The 25,002-nt window shown below is 34.1% G+C and overlaps 1 protein-coding gene across 2 annotated transcripts; it reads right to left on the bottom strand.

Moving 5' to 3' along the window:
- Positions 1–3,948: 3,948 nt before the first annotated feature.
- LOC117106846 (elongation factor G, mitochondrial-like) lies at positions 3,949–22,257 on the bottom strand. 2 transcript variants are annotated; one of them, XM_033248332.1, is made up of 20 exons: positions 22,016–22,257; positions 21,258–21,311; positions 20,361–20,474; positions 19,782–19,914; positions 18,597–18,762; positions 17,466–17,621; positions 17,000–17,073; positions 16,366–16,442; positions 16,165–16,197; positions 15,805–15,920; positions 14,920–14,995; positions 13,996–14,133; positions 11,031–11,132; positions 10,723–10,869; positions 9,964–10,094; positions 9,287–9,356; positions 8,774–8,866; positions 7,666–7,810; positions 6,314–6,474; positions 5,718–5,897 (listed from the first exon to the last, which is right to left on the bottom strand). In XM_033248332.1, the coding sequence occupies exons 1-20, from the start codon at positions 22,103–22,105 to the stop codon at positions 5,718–5,720; spliced, it is 2,256 nt and encodes a 751-aa protein (XP_033104223.1). In that variant the 5' UTR covers positions 22,106–22,257. The 2 variants fall into 2 exon arrangements, with proteins under 2 accessions (XP_033104214.1, XP_033104223.1); XM_033248323.1 differs by lacking the exon at positions 15,805–15,920 and having other exon boundaries at positions 3,949–5,897; positions 16,049–16,197.
- Between the last annotated feature and the right edge of the window lie 2,745 nt (positions 22,258–25,002).

The raw sequence follows: 25,002 nt of genomic DNA, 5'->3' as shown, positions 1-25,002 counted from the left end.
TGTATTCGGATTTGAATTCCCAACAATTATAAAGCGAAAATAAACTATGGAAAGTATCGCAAATATTATCAGCAATGTGCTCTATGGTAAACCAGAGCGGATAAAAGTAATAAGAAAGTGAGTTTTAACAGTAATTTTATGATTAGATTATATATACACATATATACCTGTCTCTTATACACATCTTTGCCACCACCGCAAATATTATATTGTTATTATAAATTTATTAAAATGCCATCTATGCGCTGCTATCATTATAATTGCAATCCATAGACTTTTACGTTACCTGGTGCGATTCAAACAGGAATCGGTATACCATAGAGTCTGCTTATAAACACTCTTTCTAGTGCAATTATTAAATTTCCTCAATATTTTTCTGTGTAGATTTTGAATAGGCACATCGTATTCCGCAGTCCTACTAAATCTGCCACTCTCTCAACCCCAAATCTCTTAGGCCTCCGTAGTGTTCGCCTTGCATTCACGGTGAATTTCGGCACTCGTTGGGCAAAATTCTCTAACGTTTTGGCGGGAAGGGAAAATGGTTATTGTTTATTGAATTATTTTTCTTTTGCATGCTCATAGTGATTGTAATACTGTACAACATTTTCTATTGATAAATGTTTGGTTTTTTGTTGTTGTTGTTTTTTTTTGTTTGTTTGTTTGATCGTTTTTTTGTTTTTTTTTAAAGCATGAACCTAACTTTTTAGAAGTTCTTAAAATAACCGTAGAACACATTTCATTATAAATTAATTATGGGTAAAGTGACATAACAATTTCCAAACATGCTACTAAAACTCGAACTTTTTTGGTGTAGGCCTATTATGTATGTATTTTTGTTAAAAAGTAATAAATTAAAGCACGTACTCAAATGAACATGTATTAATATTGAGATTGATATTGAGATATTGATTGTAATACTGTACAACATTTTCTATTGATAAATGTTTGGTTTTTTTTTGTTTTTTGTTTGTTTATTTGTTTGATTGTTTTTTTTTTTTGTTTTTTTGTTTTGTTTTATTTTAAAGCATGAACCTAACTTTTTAGAAGTTCTTAAAATAACCGTAGAACATATTTCATTATAAATTAATTATGGGTAAAGTGACATAACAATTTCCAAACATGCTGCTAAAACTCGAACTTTTTTGGTGTAGGCCTATTATGTATGTATTTTTGTTAAAAAGTAATAAATTAAAGCACATACTCAAATGAACATGTATTAATATTGAGATTGATATTGAGATTGTTCGCATCCTATATTTAATGAAGTAAATAGACCAATTTTTGATACCGTTAAGGAAATAAAAAGTGTACCGTAGGCTTAAGGCCTAATATATGCAGGCACGGTACTGGAATAAATAGGGGCATGATAGTCATGTAAATTAATACAGACATGGCAGTGGAATGAAAAGCAGTGTGTACTGCTGGGATGAGGCTGGTACTGATACCGCATACAAATACTGTACTGGCATCGGTATGGGAACATTGGTACTGGACTAAATATAGGTATATTTGTACTCGGAATTAAATCGGGGATTGTTATGAAATCAATAAAAAATAAAGGTAGGCTACTGAGATCAATATGGAAATAATTGATATTTGAATACATAGGCATGTCATATGTGTAAAATTGACAGTGGAATCGATAGGAAAATATACAGTAATACGGTAGTATTTCAACAAATAGGATAAGTATGTATTGGAATCACTAGAATTGGAATATATAGTGGTATATATTATATATATATGTATATATATGTATATATATATAATATTATAGTATATTAATCGTATAATAGTACTGCATTTTTAAAATAAGTTCGCTAAATTTGGTCAAAGAAATGTTAAGAAATATTAGATACATATTAAGGAAAACATTACTTACATGGCTTTAAATAAATTTATCATATTTATCTTTTTTTAACATTACCTTGAGAGTGGTCCATGATTGTTGGCACCTTCCGGGGCTGCAGTACACTCATGTCGGGGACGTCTTGGTGTCTGATTGCGCAGTGTTATTACTGTTGCGTAATGATTGGGCCATTTCCGCTTCCAGGGGGTGCCAACAATTGTGGGCGACCCAGAGTTAAATTTCAATTTTTGCTGTCTTTCCATGTACTGTATCCTGTGTTTGTATGTTTTGTATGTTTGGTATTCAAACTGACAAGCAACCGCTTCTTTTAATGCCTATGTAAATTATGTAATTTGTGAATAAATGTTACTTGATAATAATATAATAATAATTTGCAATTTGTATAGCGCCTCCCGTTGGACCAACCTCGAGGCGCTTAAATAAACGTATATTGGTAAGAAATCGACAAGACGTAATTAGTAGGTCTATTAGGAAAAAGTAAAGGTATTATAATTGAAGGATAATATAGTAGAAATGGGTTTATAGGTAGGCATTGCTACTGCAATAATTAGTGTAACAGCGAGATTTCTGTGCCATTTGACGTTTGTTGTAAAAACAAAATAGGGGACGTTTAACCTGGATTCCATTTCACATTCGCAAAATGCTAACGGTAGGAGGGTGGGGCGAGTTACTCGGGTTGTTTTGTACACTCACAAGAGAGCAGGTAGTATGTTCACGCAACCCTGCTGGGCCTCAGTTCCACAAAAATCACATGAGCTTCGGGCTGAACAAATGGAAAGACTAGCAGAATAAAAGGAGCGAGGTGAGTGAGGTATTCAAAACGGAAGTTTAACTATTCATGTGTTTTCCCTGAAGCCCCTGGTTACCAAGTATCTCTTACATTTCAATTACATAATATATTATGATAGGAAATGAAGTCGAATATTATTATTATTACTATTATAATTTCCCACTGGAAGTAAAAGTTTTCTTCAGACTTTCGAGTGTTATCCTTGGTGTTTACACCGAATACAGTAAATCCAATTCCATCCAAACGACATGGTGTAATGGTACAAATATTCTAACTGGACTAAACTTTTGCTTAAAAGTGGCTGCTCAGGGACCATATTTAACGGACCAGTACACATTTTGTGTACTTTTTAGCTTTAACACACTTTAGGGAGCTTTTCACACAAGAGATTTAATACAAATAGCCTGTGGCATACATTTTTTTTAAATCTCGCACGCAACTTCATTCTTCATTCTCGTGATCAACAACCAGGCACACTGCACATGCACTTATGCAGAACGTACATGCTCTATCTCTTCTTCGTGTTTGACGTACTTCAGACAACCAATCCTATTCTAGTAACTAATTTCAACGCTTATATTTAGTGACTTCTACTACCATATAAAACAAAATAATAATAATAATAATAATAATAATAATAATAATAATAATAATAATAGCAGCCAAGACAACACAGAACTTTCATAAATAAATAATAGTATAGTTTTCCGCCTATTTGTCTTTTTTTAGCTGGGCCTGGGCCCCAAAGTGCAACATCAGTACAAACATATAAGAATCACAAGTTTATACCACAGCATGTTTCGATGGCTCAAACATCATTATCAAGCGAGTCTCATATACTGGACACTAAGCTTATATATAGCAAAGGAGTAATGAAAGATTAAGGTGATTCAGTTTGGACCAATGGGAAGGCAGAATGAATGAGGCTATTAAAAAGTTAAGGTAATATTAAAATTTGCCAGCTACTTGTTTAAAGTTAGGTTGTTCCTAATTTATTATTATATTATATGGGATACACTGCCCTCTCTGTAACTCCATTTGACTACAACTAAAAACAGATGCATGCCAGTTTATTCAGTGTAAGAAGCAGACACATTATATCTAGTGAAGCACCACAAAACTACCTTGCTATAAACCATCACGTACCTCAACACTTCTTGAAATTCCAGTTAACGACCAAGTAAAAAGCTCTTGTTTTGCATATTGGTCAACTTTTGGTCGCATTTTTTGTTGTTTTGTGTACTTGTAATATAAAAACCTATAAGCCACAAAGTTAAACAATGAATATACTATAGTACTCCACTTTTCTTGACTTTATTTGGACAAAGTACACTGATCCAAAATTAAATTTGTATAATTTAAATTAGGTTTTAACAAATAAATCTTTCATTAAGTTAAATAGGAATTGAAAGCATTGACATCTCCTCAAATAAACTGGCAATTCTTACGGCATTATCGAACAGCATCTCATCCATAAACTGGTGACATCTGACCAATTCAACTAGTGACATCTCACCACATCAACTATTGATACCTCTCCATATCCAATGGTGAAATCTTACCATACATACATAATGTGTATTTATATAGAGCTGCTATATCAAGATCATAGCGCAACTAGTAGCGTAACACCATTTCAACTGGTCAAATGTTACCATACCAACTGGTGAAATCTCAGTACGCCAACTAATGGAATCTCACCGCATCAACTGGTGACATATTACCACATCAACTGGCAACTAAACTGTTTTTGGTAGCATCTCACAGCAATACTGTTTAAATCTCACTACTTTAACTGATAAGGCCAAAAAAAAAATTGTGTTGGTCACAACAAAAAATATTTTTTTATGAGCAAATAAAGCTGGAATAACCTTGACAACGCTAGGGGGCCGAGGTCTAGCCTATTTTGCTGGGTGGTACACGATCTGAATACAAAATTGTTGTATTATTTGTGTGTTTTCTACTTTTTAGGTGTAAACACATATTTAAAAAAAGTTTTTATACCGACCTACCCATTTTTTGTATTTTCCGAAAATGTGGATAACACAATTTTTTTTTGGCCTTACTTCACCACATCAACAGTTAACATTTCTCCACATCAACAGGTATCATTCTCCATATCAACAAGCAACATTTCTCCACTTCACCTGGTAATATCTTTCACATCAACTAGAGACATGTATACACATTAACTGGAAATTCCTACCACATCATCTGACATGAATTGTAATGTTACATCCCACCACATTATTATCTGGTAATATCTCACCACATTAACTGGTGATATTTCACTACATTCACTGATAATGTCTCACCACATTAACATCTCACCACATTAGCTGGTGACATCCCACCACATTAGCTGGTGACATCTCACCACATTAGCTACTAATCCTCACTACACTAACTGGTAACATCTCATCACATTAACTGGTGACATCTCTATACCAACAGGTAAAATCTTACACATCATCTATATTTACATCTCACCACATCAACTGGTGACATTATACAGCATCAAAACTAACCCTGACTACTGCAGAGATAGGTACACAGGTCAGGTCCATCTGGGGTGGGTTTACAGAAGAGAATCCCCCTAAAACTATTTACGGCAATAATATTAAAGAGAATTATGAACCTAATTCATTTATTCGGCACTGCAGATACTTCACAAATCAATGAGAACGTTTGTTAGGAAGACGGTTCGTACGTGGCGCCCTGGGTCGGACTGTTCCATTTATTTCGAAGGGGTGTTCCATTTAGGAACAATGGCAATTAGTCGGTGTATCCAGGAAAGTATTCACGAAATAGACTTTCTTTTTAAATTTTATCTATCATTCTTAACTTTGCCATGGGGAATGGTGTGAAGGTCTAGATCCATGCCTGACTGGTAATATTTCATCAATTCATCTTTTAACATCTGAGTAATTCATGTGGTGACATCTCACCAATATAAAAGGAAATTAGTGCCCTAAATATCCAAAGTTATAATCATTTATTAGTTATAATTATCTTTATGAGATATCCTAAAATGCATTCTAAAAAGGTGAGCATTCATCACCGTTGTCTTTTGGCGGTTTTCAAAAGTCCATTATCTGCTTGATATTGCTGAGTTAATTCTGCTTGCACGGTTGGACGGCATGGCTGATAATGATGGTATTCCATTGAATATTCACCCTTGCCCTGGGTCAGTGATCTCAGCTCTGAAGCATATCCGAACATGTCATTCAAAGTAACCTAAAATGCAAAAATAATATTCAATATCTTATTGAATGCCCACAATTACCAACTGTGAATTGTAGCTTATATTCTACAATATAATAAAAAAAATTCTAGATTTAATATAATATATATATTATAAACAAACAATATAGAATGCAATACAGGTACATATAATATATAACATAGGTGGTGGTTGAGTTTGCGCCGTGGCATCCTCATAATCATAATGATTGTTTAACGTCTGTTGTCCCCGCACACAAGGTTAAGATTGTTGAAGTCTGTACAGTTAACTGTATGGTGGATGTATCCTGTGAGACCCGGTGGTGTGATCAGCTGAAACTTCCAGATTGAGTCTGCCACCCTCACAATGTCTCACAATTGTTTTATGGTTGTGTTTGTTGTATAAGGTAAGTAGGTGGGTGTTTGCTTACCTCACATTCCAGGGTGAAGTAGCCTTCTCCTCCTTCTGTACCTGTAATCACTCCTTGTCGCTTGTTGATGCTTGCAATTACAGGCCCCTGGAATTCATCAGGTGCATTCACCTCTACTGACATGATAGGCTCCAGTATATTGCACTGTGCTGTACTCATTGCTATAAACAGAAGAACACTAGTCTATTAGTACTAAAATGTTCAGATGATTTGTGTGCAAATTTTAAATATTTAACATAATATATTGATAATGTTTATAATTTGCTGAGGAAAAAGTTATATTTTTGCCTCAGACCCTCTGGAACCGCCACTGATAATTGTCAACGTCAGAAACTGTGAGTTACAATTTTATTACAATTCATACAGCATGCATTATGTTCAGACTGGTTGCTCAGCCCACTTTGTAACTGCTACTGTGTGTGCAATCGTGCATGAACTGGGCGACCTTGGCATGCACTCTAAAGTGTAAAGCTGTTATTCTCAATAATATAACAATTTTGTAAAAAAATAGACTCCTCATAAGAGCATGAGTATACTGCAGAAACTAGGTCAAAATAACTCTGAACATAATCCATTATCAGACAAAGTGCTATCAGCCATTGTTCATCTGTCAAAATGTAGGCCCAATTACCAAATCCCATAAAAAATTACATTCACACTGTACTTGGCATGCCTGTCAAACTGAAATGAGCCTTCAAATATTCCATTTTACAGAAAAATTACATAAATCTTAACACATTTCCGATTTAGAACTGAATGAGAGAAGCTTAGCTCAGTTGGCTAAACTGGTGGTAGCCACTGTGTGTGCGCTGAACACATCTCTAGTTCCCTGGTTCAATTTCCATTGCTGCCTCTCCTTGTGTTTCAGTTGGAGGGCTTAGATACAAGTTACAATAGCACACCCTCTTTCAGATGGGACGTTTAAGCAGTTGGTCCTGTGTGCATTTATGGCCTATGTGCATGTTGAAGAACGCAGTACACTCTTTGGAAAAGAGTAGGGGATTATCACTGTGTACTGCCCTATCACCACCAAAAGGACCCCACTGGAAATAAGTCTTCTTCTAGACTTTCATGGGCTATCCTTGGTGTTTACACTGAATAAATCCAATCAAATCCTACAACAAAAAGTGGAAACTAAAAAAAAAACATGTGCAAATTGAAAGAATTGGGTCCTGGGTTCAATACTTGTGATAGCAGGAATTTTTTGCAAGGTGAAAACAACTCCACTCCTAATTCTCATTTTGAGACTTGGTTTATTAAAGCCTAACTGTGCTCTATGGGAAAACAGTAGATATCTACTGAATAGGATACACACTATAAAGAAAAGATAAAGATATAAACGTGATACTTACCCTGCTTGAGGGCTCCGATGGCTGCCAACCTGAATGCTAGTTCACTGGAGTCTACTATATGATGCTGACCATCCAGTAGTCTAATCCTAACGCCTGTGATCTTCTGGCCAATTAGTATACCATTCTCCATTGCCTCCATAAATCCCTAATCAACCATCAATTAGTTTAGCAATCATAACACATTTTGTCGCTCACATCACGAACTAACACAATCAAAGTAGCACAGTATCGCGTCAAAACAAGCGCGTATTGGTTGTCAAGCACTTTTGTATTCTTTTCCACACAAAAAGTTGTTAATAACAACAGCGTGTATTTTGACGTGCTTTCTTGATTTCATGAACTAACACACAATTTACTATGATTGTGTTAGTTTGTGATGTGAGCGATGGTTTCTTTAATTTTTAAGACTATAAAGCACTAACAGATTACTGGAGGCAAATTATAGGAATACAATTCAAATACTGTGGTAATACTGTATTGTAATATGGGAAATAATATAATAACCTAATCAATTAAATAATATAACACTGTATTTGTGCAAATACTATGGTAACACTATTTTGTAATATGGTAAATAACATAGCAATGTTTAATGTAATAACTATTGTAATATATTTGATATAGTAATAATATAATCACATAATTTCTAATTACTATATATTGAAATTATCTTCAATAACACTATATATATATATATAGCAATTTGTGCAAACACCATGGTACTGGCTGATACTATATAACATAGCAAATGAAGTTTATAATAACTATTGCACGTGATATAGTAATAGTATACTAGTAATCACATTTCTAATTACAGTTGAACTTGCCTAAGTCGAATCCAAAATGCCAATGAAATATTGTTCAACTTAGATAAAATTCGACTTAGACATTGTTAATTAATGGAAAACACAACGATTTGGCAAGTAAAATAAGATCGACTTAAAAATTATTCAAATTAGGCACAGTCGACTTAGGCAACTTTAACTGTATTATAAAAAACATTCTTCAATAACAGGGTTTAACTAGCAATTTGTACAAACATGAGCACCACTAGTGGTGGGAACATGTATTTATTGATATATAATATTGTATGTTGTCTACTGCTAACCTTTTCTATTGCTGGTACATACTGCTTTGGTACATTGGTTCCAACTGTTTCATCTACAAACTCAATTTTAGTATAAGAATCTGCTGGAAGTGGCTAGAAAGAATTAAAAAAAATGCACAAACATATGATGAGAAACGGCCACCATTTTCAGTTTACCTTATAAGCCATGAAATACTCACAATATTTCCTGTAACAGAATGTGAACCACTTCAAAACCCATCAACTTCTTACCGTTTCTCAGAAGCTGTTCGATAAACAGGTACATTAAGGGGACACCTTTCGGAACAAAAAAAGTGTCCACTTAATAAGGGTGTCCCCAGAATAGGGGTTGGCTGTAGTGTTAAAATATATTTTCCCTAGATTTGCAGCCAAAAAATGTTCCCTTATAGGGTTCTCCCCTCAATAGGTGTTTCCCAATGGAGAGGTTCTACTGTACTTTAAAAAAAAAAAAACCATAAAAATTACATTATTTAACAGATATTTCACATAAAATAAGAGTATGTGATGATCTACCTCTATGACCCCAATGACCTTGCCAAATTGACCTGAACCACCACTTTGCTTCTTGTGCAGATAATCAAACCTAAAAAGACATAAACAAGATAATGAACATGTCGTACCTCTATTCCCAATCTATATATAGCATCATCACCATGGTTTGACCACAGGTATTGGCACACAGCCTACAGTACCTCAATACAAATCATCATTACCTAGCTAAGCCAGATATATACTGTAGTGGGGGAAGGGGGTAACCTCCGAAGCCAATCATATCTCCAGGCCCAGCCTCATTAACATGGCTTAACTTGAGTTGGAAGCCGTCAGAGCAAACCTATATTATGGTACAGTATGTCATCATTACAATAAATGTCTGAGGTAAAAACTACTGGAGCTTGGCTTATGATTTTTAATCAACCCTTGAGCATAGCACATTTCTGAGCTTAGGCCTATACACTGATGCATTTACAATGACTGTTTTCCATCTGCATACGCCACAGCTGGGGACTTGCATTGGAGAAATGTCACAAATCGTCTTCTACAAATGTGAATAATGGAATTGTACATACATACAATGTTTTGCTGTCGTCTTAATCTATTCTAAAGTCTTGCCACGACATAACATGGTCATAATATGCATGGAGGGTGGGGGACACCCTGGGAGACTGATATAGTAGTACAAAGACACTTACTCGACTTTACTGACGAGTGATTCACGAAAAGCTACTTTAGGTTTTCCTGTGATCACCGGACACTTATATTCATTGTTCATCCTCTGAGCATAAACCTCAAGATGAAGTTCACCCATTCCTGATATAATAGTCTAAATATAAACACAGTATTATAAACAACAAAATAATAACAATGATATTAATAGCAAAATACTAGTATCTGCCAACAATGTGCTACATGGTTTCTTTTTCTCAATTTATTTTTTTGTGAAATTTTACTCAATTTAGCCATTGGCTACAATGTAAATTTATGTTGTTGAATAAAATATAATCTACATACCGTATTTATTTTAATTTTTAATGTTGATGTCCACAGATTTAAATCTAAGCATAATGATCATTTAAGGCAGCAACATCTTGATTAAGTCTTGCATAGCATTTGTATTTTTTTATTTATTTGTTTTTCATGTCAATTTAAAATGGTGTTTGAAGTTGTTCATTGCATAATTGCATTGTATAATTTTGTATTTGTATTATAGAATTTCATATTCTTATAGTATTTTTATATTTATCTACCTATTTATATATTTGCATGTACTGTTTGAGGGCCTCTTTGAGAGAGCCTCACTTAAAGAGTATCTTCATGAAGTATTGCAGAACAAATTATTACAAACTTGTTTTTGAAATAAAGAGAATTAATGAATGAAGGATTTATGGTTAGATATCAATATAGTGGTGGAGTCAATCAAACCTAATATTAATTAATTTAAATGTACAAACCTCTCTACTGTCACTATCAAAATGAACTCTGAATGTGGGATCTTCACGGGAGAATCTATTGATGCCTTTGGAGAAGTTGTCAAGATCTGCAGTCTTGACTGGTTTGATTGACAACGAAATAACTGGATCTGGAACGTGTATCGATTCCTGAAACAAATACCATGTCACCGATATATTATTTATTAATCACACAGAGACAGCCTATAACCCATATTTTACAATACTTAGAAATTTTACTATACCATTTAAGTAGAATACTAGTGTATTTAAATCAGTTTTTGGTAAGTAATACAATGAATTTTAATTACCATGGATAATTGCATCTTGGGTTTGTTGACAAAAGTGTCACCACTTGCACAATCAATGCCAAACAAGGCAAATATGTCTCCGGCATACACTTCATTGATATCCTACAAAAGAATCAACCAGATATAAAACTTAACAAAACTCAAAAGGCGTATTCATTGTTCTATGTTAAATGTAAAATGGTAGCATGATCAATACATGAATGACTAGAGATATTCCTATGGAAGCATACTTATGTTTCCCAAAGAGCATAAGGATATACTCCAGGGAGCATAAGGATATTCCCCAGGGAGCATAGGTATGTTCCCAGGGAGAACAGGGATATTCCCAGGAGCACTTGTATAGTTATTATTGTATAAAGGTCTGTCATGTTATGTTGTCAACGAAGGTAAATTTCCCTAGCTAAAAAAAGTTCTTCCTTGCAAAGTACAGTAGAACCTCGATTTTACGTACGGTATGGGACCGGAAAGGGTACGTAAATCGGGGGATTCGTAAAATAGAGGTTGGGTTAAATTTGTGGTAACCATTGACCTAATACGTACTTAACGCTCTATATACGTATGTATCTAGTGTATTAATTCATAACTTTATATCTTTTATTTAACTAAAGAACATGAAAATATTGTAAGATTACCTATACGACAAAGGTATAACTTGGGAATTCCCCTTCGTGCCTATTGTAAACAACAAAGCTGTTGCAGTGTTGTCTGGGCCTGTTGAGACAATCTAAACCCATGTGCACTGGGTGAGCCAACCAATTAGCGTTTGAGTACGTGAAACAGCAACCATGTGCACTGCACTGGGCAAGCCAACCAATTAGCGTTCGTGTACGAAACTATGCCTACTCAGCTTAGTGTAGAAAATTCGACCAGACAATTTTTTCCATGGTGTGCCACACGAAGCTAAGGAGGAAAGCAATTACTTTGAGCACCATTGGTAGTTGTTCATCTCACTCAGTTCACATGGTTTTAGATTATAACAACCCGGTATTACCCCGGTATTCTTAAAACGAACTTTAGTCGTAGTTCGAGCTAAAACTTTAAAATTACGTCATTTCGTATTCTTAAAACGAACTTCGACTAGCACTACGACTAAATGACGTGAACCTCGACTAAAATGATACCTCCGCAGGCCGATTTTTTTAGTCAGCCTAGGGTCAGGCTAAATCGCCGACTTGAAATATTTACTCCACTAAAAACGTGTTTTTTGTAACTCACGATAAAGTGAAACGAATAAAAACGATTATATACGCAGGTTTGATATATCTTCGGTGTGTTAAACAAAAGAGACACCAAGTTTAGCTTCCGGAAGGAGAAATTAACATGTTTTGCTGGCCACATGCGATAGTTCCTGATTTGCACGAAATCCCCTCGCGTTGCGATCACGTAGCTTTACAACAAAGATCTTATAAACACAAGATAGCGTTCTCCGCGATTTACGCGTGCAAATTTTGTAATAAGGCATGAATGGCGCCTTCTTGCTAAAAAGGAAACTTTTGACCTTTGACCGCTATGACCATACCTTACTGTGAACAGCAGAACAGGAACCATCTCAAATCCATGGCAACAGATAGGACGCCCTCTTCCAAAACTGATTACTTTTTTTGGTATAATAGCGCATGAATGACGCCCTCTTGCTAAATTGGAAACTTTTGAACCTTGACCGACGCTTCTATTTGTTACGCGTAAATCGCGGAGAACGCTATCTTGTGTTTATAAGATCTTTGCTTTACAATAACAACAACAAAGATGGCGCTGCCCTCGCTCGGGCTCAACTATAATAGTTCTCCAAAGAAAGCAAATTTTCAATGTCTGTTCAAATTCTCTATTGTAATATTTTAACAACTACTGTAATATAGTTATTATTATAGAAAATTAATTAAGGGAATGATGGTCTATTATGAATTATGAGGAAATACATTTTTGAACCACAGACGGCAGCTTAATATTCATCCGCGTTACCGGATCTCTAAAATTTCGTCTGCTATTAAAGTTTTCATTAGTTAGTTTGATAGTCGTGGCTTGCCAGTCGTCTTCAGTTGAACTAAAACTAGGACTTGATTTAGTCGTAGTTAAAACTTCGACTACATTGTTTGTGAATACAAATTGAAGTTAAAGATGCAACTAGCACTAAATAAAGTTCTAGTTCGAAGTTCGACTAAAGTTTGTTTTAAGAATACGGGCGTAAGACTCAATCAATGTTGCTGTTTAATGAAAATATGTTGCATTATGGCTTGTTTATTGTTATAGTTTATTGTTATAGTCTTTTTACTTATGGTTGCTCTGAAAAGGGCTGTTTGTTTTGAATATTTTCAGGGGGTTTGGATGATGTCATCATCGATACGAGGTGTACATAAAACCGAGGGTTCGTATAACTGGGGTACGTAAAAACGAGGTTCTACTGTAGTTGCATAGAGGACCTGGAAGGATCACATCATATTTACTGTGAAAGAAGGTTGTTATTGATTCCAGTGAGAGATTCAATGCAGTTTGAGATTCTTGGATGTGGCAGGTAATACTGTATACAAATACAACATGGTTTGCGGTGAATTAAGTGAATTCTACTTCCTGGGGTGTTGAATGATTGGGACTTTCTCCCAATGAGAAGTGAAGGGGGGGGGGGGGTGTAGGCCCATTCATCCAACAACGAAGAAAGTAGAATTCACTGCTTTACTGAAATAAAACCATGTTGAATTTGTTTTACTAAACTGAATAAATATTAAACAGTAAACCGTCCGTCTGTATTTGCCATTTTGCGATCTGTAAGGGTAAAATTACGCAGTTTTCATGCGGTGCACATAGGCAAGAATGTTGGTTTTTTTTTGCTAGTACTTTTTTTCTCGGCGCATGTAAATGTGCAGGGGAGTAGTACAAACTACAGCACACCTTAATGAGTGGAATTGATCAAGAAAATGTTGTTTTTACCTAATTAATATTTATGAGGTATAGTCAACAAAATTTACTCTACCTGCATTTTATCGGCATGCATCTTCACCAAACGCGACACTTTGGTCCTTTTCTGTGTTCTAGTATTGTAGATATAGTGTCCTTTGGCAAAGCCCCCTTGATAACATCTCATGTATGTTAGCTGTCCAAAGCGACCAGCCTAAACAATGAAACATCAAAAAATAAAAGTTAACTTTGAAAACAGATCTGATTCTAAGAGCATCTCCGAATGCAAAAATTGGTTTAGAAACTTTCTGAAATTTTCTTGGATAATTGATCAGAAAAAACATCTATGACTATAAAATGACTATAACGGCAGTTTAATTAAGGATCCACTGTAACCCATTAATTTGAATATCATTTGCATATTAGCCAGTATTTCCATATTGAATTAACCTAGGAGTGATTCAAATCCATAGGCTGATAAATAAAAAGGTACTAAATTAATCTTTAACAGTCTAGTTTCCCTGTTCCTTAGTAAGTATTTACCCAACTCCACATGATGATGTCATATTACAACCAACTATGGGCATATCACATTTATTTGTCACATAAAATGTCTTAGTGTGCACAGAGCTTAATACACCAGGATTCAAACAAATGTGAAATAACTCTACTTAATAGAAGCTTTGTGTAAGTGGTTAGGCACAGCGGTAACAGACAGTCTTGTTCCCAACTACATGGTAAGGGCTTCAAACAAACCACTGTGCATTTCGCATGTGTCCTTGAGCAAGGCACCTTTCTGCATTGTTTCAGTCCAGCTGTAGCAATGGGCACCAGTCAATTTCTGGGAGTAATCTGCGATATATTAGTGTCTCATCCAGGGGTAGAGCCTTATGAAACCTAGTGGCCCTGGAATTATTTACTTTCATTAACTTCAGAATGTGACTTGGATGTGAAATGAGTAAACATTAATTCTGACAGAACATAGTAATAACAAGCTTACCTCTAACTTAAATGCAAGACCAATAAAATCATTATCAAAATTTCTTCCAGGGTCTAGTTGTATTTTTTCATCAGTTCTAGTGTTACAAATAAGAAAGAGATAAATGTCACATATGTAGTTTTCACTTTGGCTTTAAAATGTAAAAAGTAGGAATATATAATATAGCAGCGTTTACATTTGACAGATACACTCATGGTGCCTTTAAGTAACTTTATATACATATAAATTTATGGCTATAAAGTAGAAAGTAATGTAAAAATACTAAAATTGGACAAATAAAAATTAAGAAACAAAACATTCTTCAATCCCTCGCTATGCTTTCGCTTGTGTCCTTGAGCAAGGCACTTAATCAGCATTGCTTCTCTCCACCCAGAAGTAAAAATGGTTATCTGGCGTGTTTTGCCTGCGCCTACACTGATTTATAGCAGCAACACTTAAGCATGTGGGCCCAATGACTTGGGAAAGAAGCACTTTGTATATGAAAAGAAAGATGATATATAAATAAACAAATAAATAAATAAATTTCATTTGGAACCTATCAATACTGTACATAAAATACAAAATATTAAAAGGTAGACGGGATGATCAAAAAGTTGAATTAAATCAACTATTTAGTGATCATCCAACCCCCCCTAAAACCCATTATTTGAAAGTAAATAACAATATGCAAATAATTCAAATGAACAGAAAGTATATAAATAAGTGAGTTAAAAATCACATTCCATCAAGAGACAATTACAAATTCTATGTGCCAAATAAATAAATATATGGTGAGTAAATAATGTAATAACACAACATTTGGTATACCATGTTAACTAACACACAAAGGTTGTATTTTTATTAAAAGTGTGTTGTAGAACAATCTTTGAATAATATAACACTGACTCATTGAGGGCATAATTGTGGACCTCTGCGGGTGTTGGCAGGTAGCTGACAACAGCATCTAATAACGTTTGTACACCTTTATTCTTGAGCGCCGTCCCCATTAGAACTGGAGTGAACTGCCATGGTGAGTAAATAATGTAATAATACAACATTTGGTATACCATGTTAACTAACACACAAAGGTAACTACAGTAACACACAAAGGTTGTGTTGTAGAACAATCATTGAATAATATAACACTGACTCATTGAGGGCATAATTGTGGACCTCTGCGGGTGTTGGCAGGTAGCTGACAACAGCATCTAATAACGTTTGTACACCTTTATTCTTGAGCGCCGTCCCCATTAGGACTGGAGTGAACTGCCTCTTTAAAGTGCATCTTCGAATTGCTTCCTACCAAATAGAATACAGATATATATTTTTATCATATTATTGTTTTAAATCTCAGCAATGTTTGAACTAGTTAAGTTTATGAACACATCGATAGGAAACTATGCTCATCTTCTGTAGCACATCAATAATGAGGATAGAAACAGATGGTATTTGAGAATTATTTTGTACCTTTAATTGTTGTTCAGTTGGTTCAACTTCATCTAGAAACATTTCCCCTAGCTCGTCATCAACATTTGACACTGCCTCTGAAATAAAAAAGATAACTTCCAGAATTCAATTTAAGGTACAAGCAAATGAAAAACAAAAGAAATCTAAAAATGACACATCACACATTTTATATTTATTTCTTCCTTCTTTACTCTGGCTGACCTGATCAGTGCAAAAAAAAGCATTGTTATTTTCCAGGACTCAGCAAAACATACAATAAAATACAATCAAATAAAAAAAAAATACATAGACAATAAATACAACAGTCTATGGAAATATGCATGTTGTTATACTACATGGTTTGAAGTTTGCAAAGAAACTAGCAAATGTTTTGGTACCTTGAAAATGCTAAGCACAGTACTTAGGCAGGGTAAGTGCTTGTGTGTTGACCAGTAAATTTGTGGACTTGCTGGGGCTAGTACTTATTTAAGTTTACTACTTGCATGGTCTTGGTACATTGTAGGGGCCTGGTACACTTGTGCTGGGGGGGGGGGGAAGCGGCAGTAAGTCACTGTGACTAGTGCTTTAGGAGACATGGGACTGGAGTACTTTTGAGAATGATAGGTATTTAATATACAAAATATGGTTAACTTACCGATAAGCCTTTTTCTTTTTTCTTCAACTTCTTCTAGCAAGTTTTGTGGTACTTCACCAAATGTGACTGTTTGTCTTAAAAGAAGCAAAAATAAAAGTTCACTAGAATTTAAGGTTGTCAGCAGATGGAACAATACCAGTGGCAATTTTTAAAAGAGGTGGGAGGGTCAGATGGCCTGCCCCTCTCCCACACCCCTTAGTTTTTGAAAATTACTTTTTAAAATGGAGAAAAAAAAGAAAACAAATTTTAAATTCAGGCCGAGAGTGCCATTTCATTTTGTTGCCTCTGTCTCAACCATGGTGGGGCTGAGGTGGTCTAGACTCTTCATCTGTGAAAGTCTCTAACTGGGACTAGTACTAGTACTAATTTAATTTAAGAGCACTTAAATAGAAATTATTTTAAAGTGAATCGTTAATGCAAACATGTAACTACCATTTGAGACTTCATTGAAGAGTTGATCTCTTACCCTAATTCACCTTCGTAATAAATTGCTTTTCTTTCTATGAGGTCAACGACACCTTGTGAGTTGCTTTCCAGGCCAATGGGAATCTGAAGAAAAGCAGCATTGTGGTTCAGCTTGGCTTTCAATTGAGACAGTACTCGAGATGGATTCGAATTTTGCCTGAAAAAAAAAAATTTAAACATTTTCTTCAAAAAGAATAACAGCTTTCATTTCATCAACTTTATCTTGGAGAAAAGTATAAAATTTCTTAAATCGCACAGATAAACAATTAAGAAAAAAGAAACCAACATTGTTAATAATCTTTTTTTTTTTCTATATAAGATAGGTCCATAGCAAAATTCAAAAATGTCAATAAAACTACAGTATACATAAGCTTGCATAAATACTCTAAATCAATATATCTATTATTATAAAACTATTATATTATTAATTGAAGCCTGCCATTCCAAAACTAGCATACCCTTGCTTATTGTTAAACTGATTATTACCATAAGAATGTGACAGTATTGTATGCTTTAGTACAGAGAAGCCATAATACCTTTACTCATAACTTTGGCAATAGTAAGTCAATACCAGTAAATGATCCATCATTTTAAAAGCTTACAATGTAAAGAATAAGATACAGTAGTATTAAAAAGTCAATTATCATTTTTTGGTCACTGATGTTGGTTTTGGGATAGCAAGCCCCAATTGTTGTTAAAGACAGGCTCCGGAGGAAAACAATTTTTTAATATGTTGTAGAACTGATTTTTCTAAGACAGAAAAAATTTTGCTTGACGAAAAACTGGGGAACGGTGAATGAGATACAGATTTTGTAATATTTAAAAACTGGGGGAATAAGGTGTAAAAATGGGCTGTTACGCCCCTTTTTTCCCCAGTTTTTAAATATTAAAAAATCTGTATCTCATTCACCGTTCCCCAGTTTTTCATCAAACAACTTTTTTCTGTCTTAGAAAAATCAGTTCTACAACATATAAAAAAATTTTTTCCTCCGGAGCCTGACTTTAATGATTTATGTAGTTTCAATATTATATTTGGAACCCGATAAATTTTTACAACATTAGGATTACTACTGTTAATGGTTTAATAATTTTTTACACTATATGATTAATCTGTCTGGGTAATGTACTCTACCTGTCCAATTTGTTGATGAAGGCTAAGCATGGGACTTTGTAGCGCTTCATCTGCCTGTTGACCGTCAAGGTTTGACTCTGCACACCACCAACAGCACACAGGACGAGAATTGCTCCATCCAGTACGCGTAATGCACGTTCAACCTCAACAGTGAAGTCCACATGGCCTAGCAGTCAACAGTAATACATTCAAAATATTTTCTAAATTATGTATATTTCACTTGCTTACTTTATATATTCAACTAATTAATAAACTTTCAATTTGAAATTAGAATAGAACATATTTTCCTTGTCAATCAACACATAATACTTTTGAATAACATCGACAAATTCATTTTACGTTTTAATTTTTGAGTGTTATATTTTCCAGACAGACCACAAATCTGTGGCACTGGTGTCAAAAGTCTTCTTTGAGTCATACGAATCCTCAGAAATATACATAATTTAGAAAATGGCAAAATCTTCTACACCTTTGCGAGCAAGGAGTAGACTTCCAGAAACTAACCCATTTAATTTTTGAGTGTTATATTTTCCAGACAGACAACAAATCTGTGGCACTGGTGTCAAAAGTCTTCTTTGAGTCATACGAATCCTCAGGAAAAATGGCAAAATCTTTTACACCTTTGCGAGCAAGGAGTAGACTTCCAGAAACTAACCCATTTCTCAAAAAATTCAGAATGTTTTGGTGCTAGTAATATATTCTATTTGAAAGGAGCATTGACAATATGCATTTAGGAGTTTAAAAAAATATGTTTTATAATCAGTTGTCATCATGATTTGCCAATTTCAGCCAAATATTCATCATCTATCAGTGTCTTGTTTACATGTTATAATTCCGCAGTATCTAGTGAACCGAGTATTGTACAACCAAAAAATGCATTCGTAAATGATGAACAAAGCAGATATAATCTCACAACCAGTATGATTTCATTTAATTGTTGGATGCCCAAAACACATTTTATTGGAATATTTAAGAACATTTAATGAACAAAATTAGGTATATGCTAGCCTAACCATGAGAGAGTATTGGTGAAGTCCCAAGCAAGATGAGATAACAATACAATTAACTTATAATGCAATCAATGTAAAGCTATATTGGGTAATGCGGGATAATAATGGCTACTGTGGGATCCTTATTCTCCAATATTTCACCAAATACATTACAATAATTTATTAAATTTATTACCAGGGGTGTCAATAATGTTGATTTTACTGCCATTCCATTCAGTATATGTTGCCGCTGATTGGATCGTGATGCCTCGTTGCCTCTCCAGCTCCATAGAATCCATAGTAGCACCAACGTTGTCTTTGCCTTTAACCTTCAAATAGAATTCATTGTAATTTAAAACCAAAGATAAGAAACATCAATACAATACCCACAAAAATTAGATAATTTAAATATTATTTACAGTATTATTGGTGTGGTTTACAACAAGGATAACCCTTCAAGTACAAAGACTTATTTCCAGTGGGGTCCTTCTGGTGGTGATTGTGCACTACACCAGGAGACACTCTCCTACTCTTTTAAGAAGATTCTTCTACATCATTAACATGCACATGGGCCATAATGCACAAGGAACTAGATGAGTTTAAACAACCCATCTAGAAGATGTTACACTATTGTAACTTGTATTACAGCCCTACAGCTGACACACAAGTAGAGCAGTGGATGGAATTGAATCAGTGGTGATAATGATCACGGTTCAGCACACACACAGTGGTTACCATCAGTTTAGCCAACTGAGCTAAAGTTAGCTGCTCATACCTCATGCATTTCCTTGATCCTGCCGGTGTAGAAAAGGATCCTCTCCGTCAGCGTAGTCTTACCGGAATCGATATGCGCTGATATACCAATGTTGCGAATTTTAGCCAAATCATCCTGTAAAATCCAGTGAAATATTACTAGTGAACTGGTGAATGTTTTGAATAAAATGTTGATGAAAATAAACACTGATACAATAATTATGAATAAGAGAACATCTGAAAAAAATACTTACTGTAAATAAAAACATAACCTCCTTATCAACTTGAAATTGACACAATGTTGGATTAAAAACATTATTCTTTTTAAAGGTTATTTTACAGTAGTTCAGGTAAAAATACAGATACGGGTCTAGGGGAGGGCATGGGGCTGTGGGTCCCCCCAAAAAAAGAGAAAAAAAGAAAATAGAAAGAGGGGAGCATGGTACCCAAAAACAATCTTTGATTTAAATATACTGTGCCTATGGTTAAGCATTTCTAAACAAAAATCTCAAGCACAACCCCTTCCCAGCTTAGTGCCTTACACATTCCATGGGCGCTGCCCACATTTTTCTCTGGATCCGGCCCTTTATATTATTTATACTTTTAATAAGCAACCATCATGATTTTACGTATATTTATTACAATAATCAAAGTACTAGAAAATTGACATGAAGGTGCAACCTTAGTATTAAAACAAAAAATATATAATAAACATATGAAGGGGAAAAATGAAAGTTACATTTGAAACTGGTAAGATATTTAAATAGTAGACAAATACACCTTAAAAATTGATACAGTAATATAAATTGAAAGCAAACATTAAAAAACAATCAAGAAGAATATTTTAAATAAGGCTTTAATCTGGTGTTGAATTTTTGAAAATTATTTTTCATGCAATAATACAGGGCATGTTACTTACTTCATTTGATAAATTGCCACTAGTCGTAAAGGAACAGCTTATTACTTTCACAAGCTAAAAACAATAAATCAAAAATGATTATCAATTTAAGTGTTAACGGCTTTCTTGATTTATTTATTTACATATATATATATATATACAGTATATATACAGTATATATATATATATATATATATATATATATATATATACATATATATACTTTAGCTTTATAGTTTCAGTGGGAACCTTTCATTTTGAGCCTTGATGACTTTTATTTCATTAAAACTTACTGTAGTCTTATTAAATTTTTAATTTAAACATATCAAAAGTCTTATTATATTTTTAACTTAAACATATCAAAAGTCATTGTGTATATAAATTGATTTGATTATGAGAAATGAATATGTTCATTGGATATTTTTAAATTATGTTTATTATTTAATTTAATTATTAATATTATTATGTTTATTGCTTAATATTCTAAATAATCTAGCTAGCCTTGGCCTAACCTAGGCCTATCTTAGGCCCTTTTTTAGGCCTATACTAGGCTAGGCCTATAGCCTAGCTAGGCCTCCTAACGAAGAATTGAGACTCACTTTTTACCAATCTTATTCTTAGCCTACGCCTATAATGGCACATGGCTCGGGCCTTCTCTAGAACCCTAAACCGGTCCCTAACCTAGGCCGGGGGCTGGGCCTCTAGGCCTGTCGTCTTTTACTCTAGCTAGCTAGGCTACATAAGCCTAGGCTAAGGCCTAGGCTAGGCTAGTTACGTACGTGTTTAGTGGCGGTGGTGTCATAAATTGACTTTATATACAACCGATTCCTGTACACATGGGGTGCTCCAAATTGCACCAGTTTCAACATGACTTGATAGAAGATGTTAGTTAATTGAATACTACTATTTCAAAAAAGGATTGTTCTGCTTTACACAAATAAAACTTTGTATCGTAGCCCAACTGTTACTGAGCCGTGGACCCACTGTGAAACATGCTTTCGTCCTCTGATCGCTGACCTTTGACATGACATAGACTATAAAGATACAGCACACTGTCAAAAAGAACTTCTCAGTGATGGTACAATACACTTACAATCAGTGTGACCACTACCCAAGATCTTGGGTATTTTGACTTGGTCTTGGTTTCTTGGGTATTCCGTTCAAATCCTTGGGTATTTTATTTTTACTAAGAAAATTAAATATTTTTGTCAAAGAGGAAGAATTTTAAGAAGTAACAAAGTATATGTCAGTCCATTCAAGTAAGCAAAACTCAACGAAGTGCACATAACATTGTTAATTGACTGTTAATTGCTATAAACATGAGTTCAGAATTGTTTATTTGTGATTTGCGTCGCCATTATCTTACCTAATTAATGCATTACATAATAAAACTTGATCACTGATCTATTGATAACACTGGCCGACTGAGGGCGTATTTTTCTATCTGTATTACCACCTCATGAATATTAATTTTAATAATTAACACAAACAATTAGAATAAAAAATGGTTTATAAATTGAACTAAAAGGAAAACTATACATACGAAAAACACTGGGGTTTTTTTCAAATTTTAATGCATTTTCTGGAAGCTTGGGTAATTTTGGGCAATTTCTGCTGAATCTTGGGTAATTTCGACCCAGTCATTGGATATATCAAAAATTGTGAGTGGTCACACTGCTTACAATATTTTACATACGCTAAGATTTCACGTTGATAACTTTTATACTTTGATCAATGTAAAAATATAAAAACATCAATAAATCGAATTGTAGTGAAACATTATTAAATAAAGTATTATTAATATATATAGGCCTAATGAATATATATAATGATTATATAGAAACGTAAACAGAAATGTAGGCCTATTTGTAAATATCATATAAACTCGAAAACAAGTTAGGAATGTGCCAATATTAATGAAGTTCACATTCGACTCAACTTCATAAAGTCCTTTTAAACCAAAACATTAAACAATTTAATAAAAATACCGGCGGTATGGCGAGACTTTTTTTATACCGTTTCGCGAACTTATGTTTTTAAAGATCGTCATAGGAGAGCGCATACAAAAATAAAAATAAAATGTTGTTTTCTTATTTACCAGATAATTTTGCCATAAACATCCAGATGGAGGAGAAAATAAATATAAAATTTAATTGGGGAATGTAAATGTAGTAATGGGATGGTTAAATGCTTTAAATTTATATAATTAGGAGGAAATCTAATATATCTATTTTCGGAGATTTTAAAGCAGCGGCGAGCGCGTAAAAAAAAACAAAAAAAAACTTTAATTTTAATTTTTTTTTTCTGAAATTTCCATTTTTCATGGGAGCGGGTGCGCTAATTGGCCAAAAATAGAATTTTATTTTTATTCCAAATCATCATTATTGGCAGGAGCGGGTTCGTGAAACAAGGTATAAAAAGTCTCGCTAAGACACAAGTCATGTGACGTAAGACAAAAGGCACGGAAAGTTAATGAATGAGGACAACGCCAGGGGCATGTCAAGTTAGTAAAAAAAGGCAGTACATGCACATTTTGCACCCCAATACTCATAATTAAAATCTAATATCAGCAGATAGTATTATAAAACATGGCATAATAATAGCAATAAAAATAATAGCAAAAATAGAGGATTTAAAAAAATCTTTTATTTCCAATAAGCATCATAGAACACAAATTTTAAAAATCTGTAAAAGGAATCTGTTTCTCTATTTCATGTAATGTTTATGATTTCGATATTCGTTCGACGGCGAACGTATCATTGTCTCTTCTGACTAGGCAGTTTTTTGAAAATTTCCAAGGGTCAAGTTTGTTATTTATTCTACTTACACTTTTTGAACTAATTCATCATTTTTTTTAAGTTGGAAGATTCATTACCGAACAATAACATATAGGCCTGTAATAAAGTTAAGATTGCATTGCAGTTTGGTTTTCGAAATATGTTCTTATTTTGTGAAACTATAACATTTTTTTTACTAAAACGTGCAAACTTCGTTACGACATTGTATAAACGCTATTTTCTGATCTGTAAATGCGAATGTTCGACCATGGACCTATAATTATTACGATTAATGGACCTTATAATAGGTCCATGGTTAGACCATGTGCGCTCGCTGTACAGAGTGTTGTATGTCTGTTTAGAATATGGTAGTGTACGGTACCTTTTACCGAGAGCTAATAACGTTCAATATACAAAGGTTGCATTTTGGTTTTGAACATGTTTTTTTTTAAATTTTTCAACGTAGGCCTATTAAAAAGTAATCCCGAAAGTCTGGCTAACGTTCGAAACGTATCGGTAGCTGTTACGTTGTATTAATGCTTTTTTCTGGCATACCTAACGCGAATGTTATATTTGATCTACAATACTATTTGTGGTTGCCGTACTTTCATGTATTTCCATTTTATATGTCCGTTTAAGGCTTGAAGTGGACCTAAAATCACATAAAGTTGGAAATATTAATTTTACCGAGAGCAACAATAACGTTCTTATAGGCCTATACGAGTTGCTTTGGTTTTCAACATGCCTTTATATTTTGTTGTAGAACCATAAATACGTATTATTTAAACGTAACCCATATTTTCTGACTAAATAACTTTGCTGAGACGTTGTATTAACGCGAATGTTATAGACCTACACTACCTTTTATTGTCTCTGTAATTAATTACCGTATATAGGCCTATTCCTCATTTTTATATGTCTGTTTAAAATTGTATACTGAAGTGTAAGACTCGAAGAAAAGAAAAAACATTGGCCAAAACTCATTAAAA

The sequence above is a fragment of the Anneissia japonica genome, unplaced genomic scaffold (assembly GCF_011630105.1).
Source record: "Anneissia japonica isolate Jap-2015-1 unplaced genomic scaffold, ASM1163010v1 scaffold142_len1259957_cov175, whole genome shotgun sequence".
NCBI classification, from domain to species: domain Eukaryota; kingdom Metazoa; phylum Echinodermata; class Crinoidea; order Comatulida; family Comatulidae; genus Anneissia; species Anneissia japonica.
Note: the sequence above shows the minus strand (reverse complement) of the source record. Positions and strands in the feature narration are given on the sequence as shown.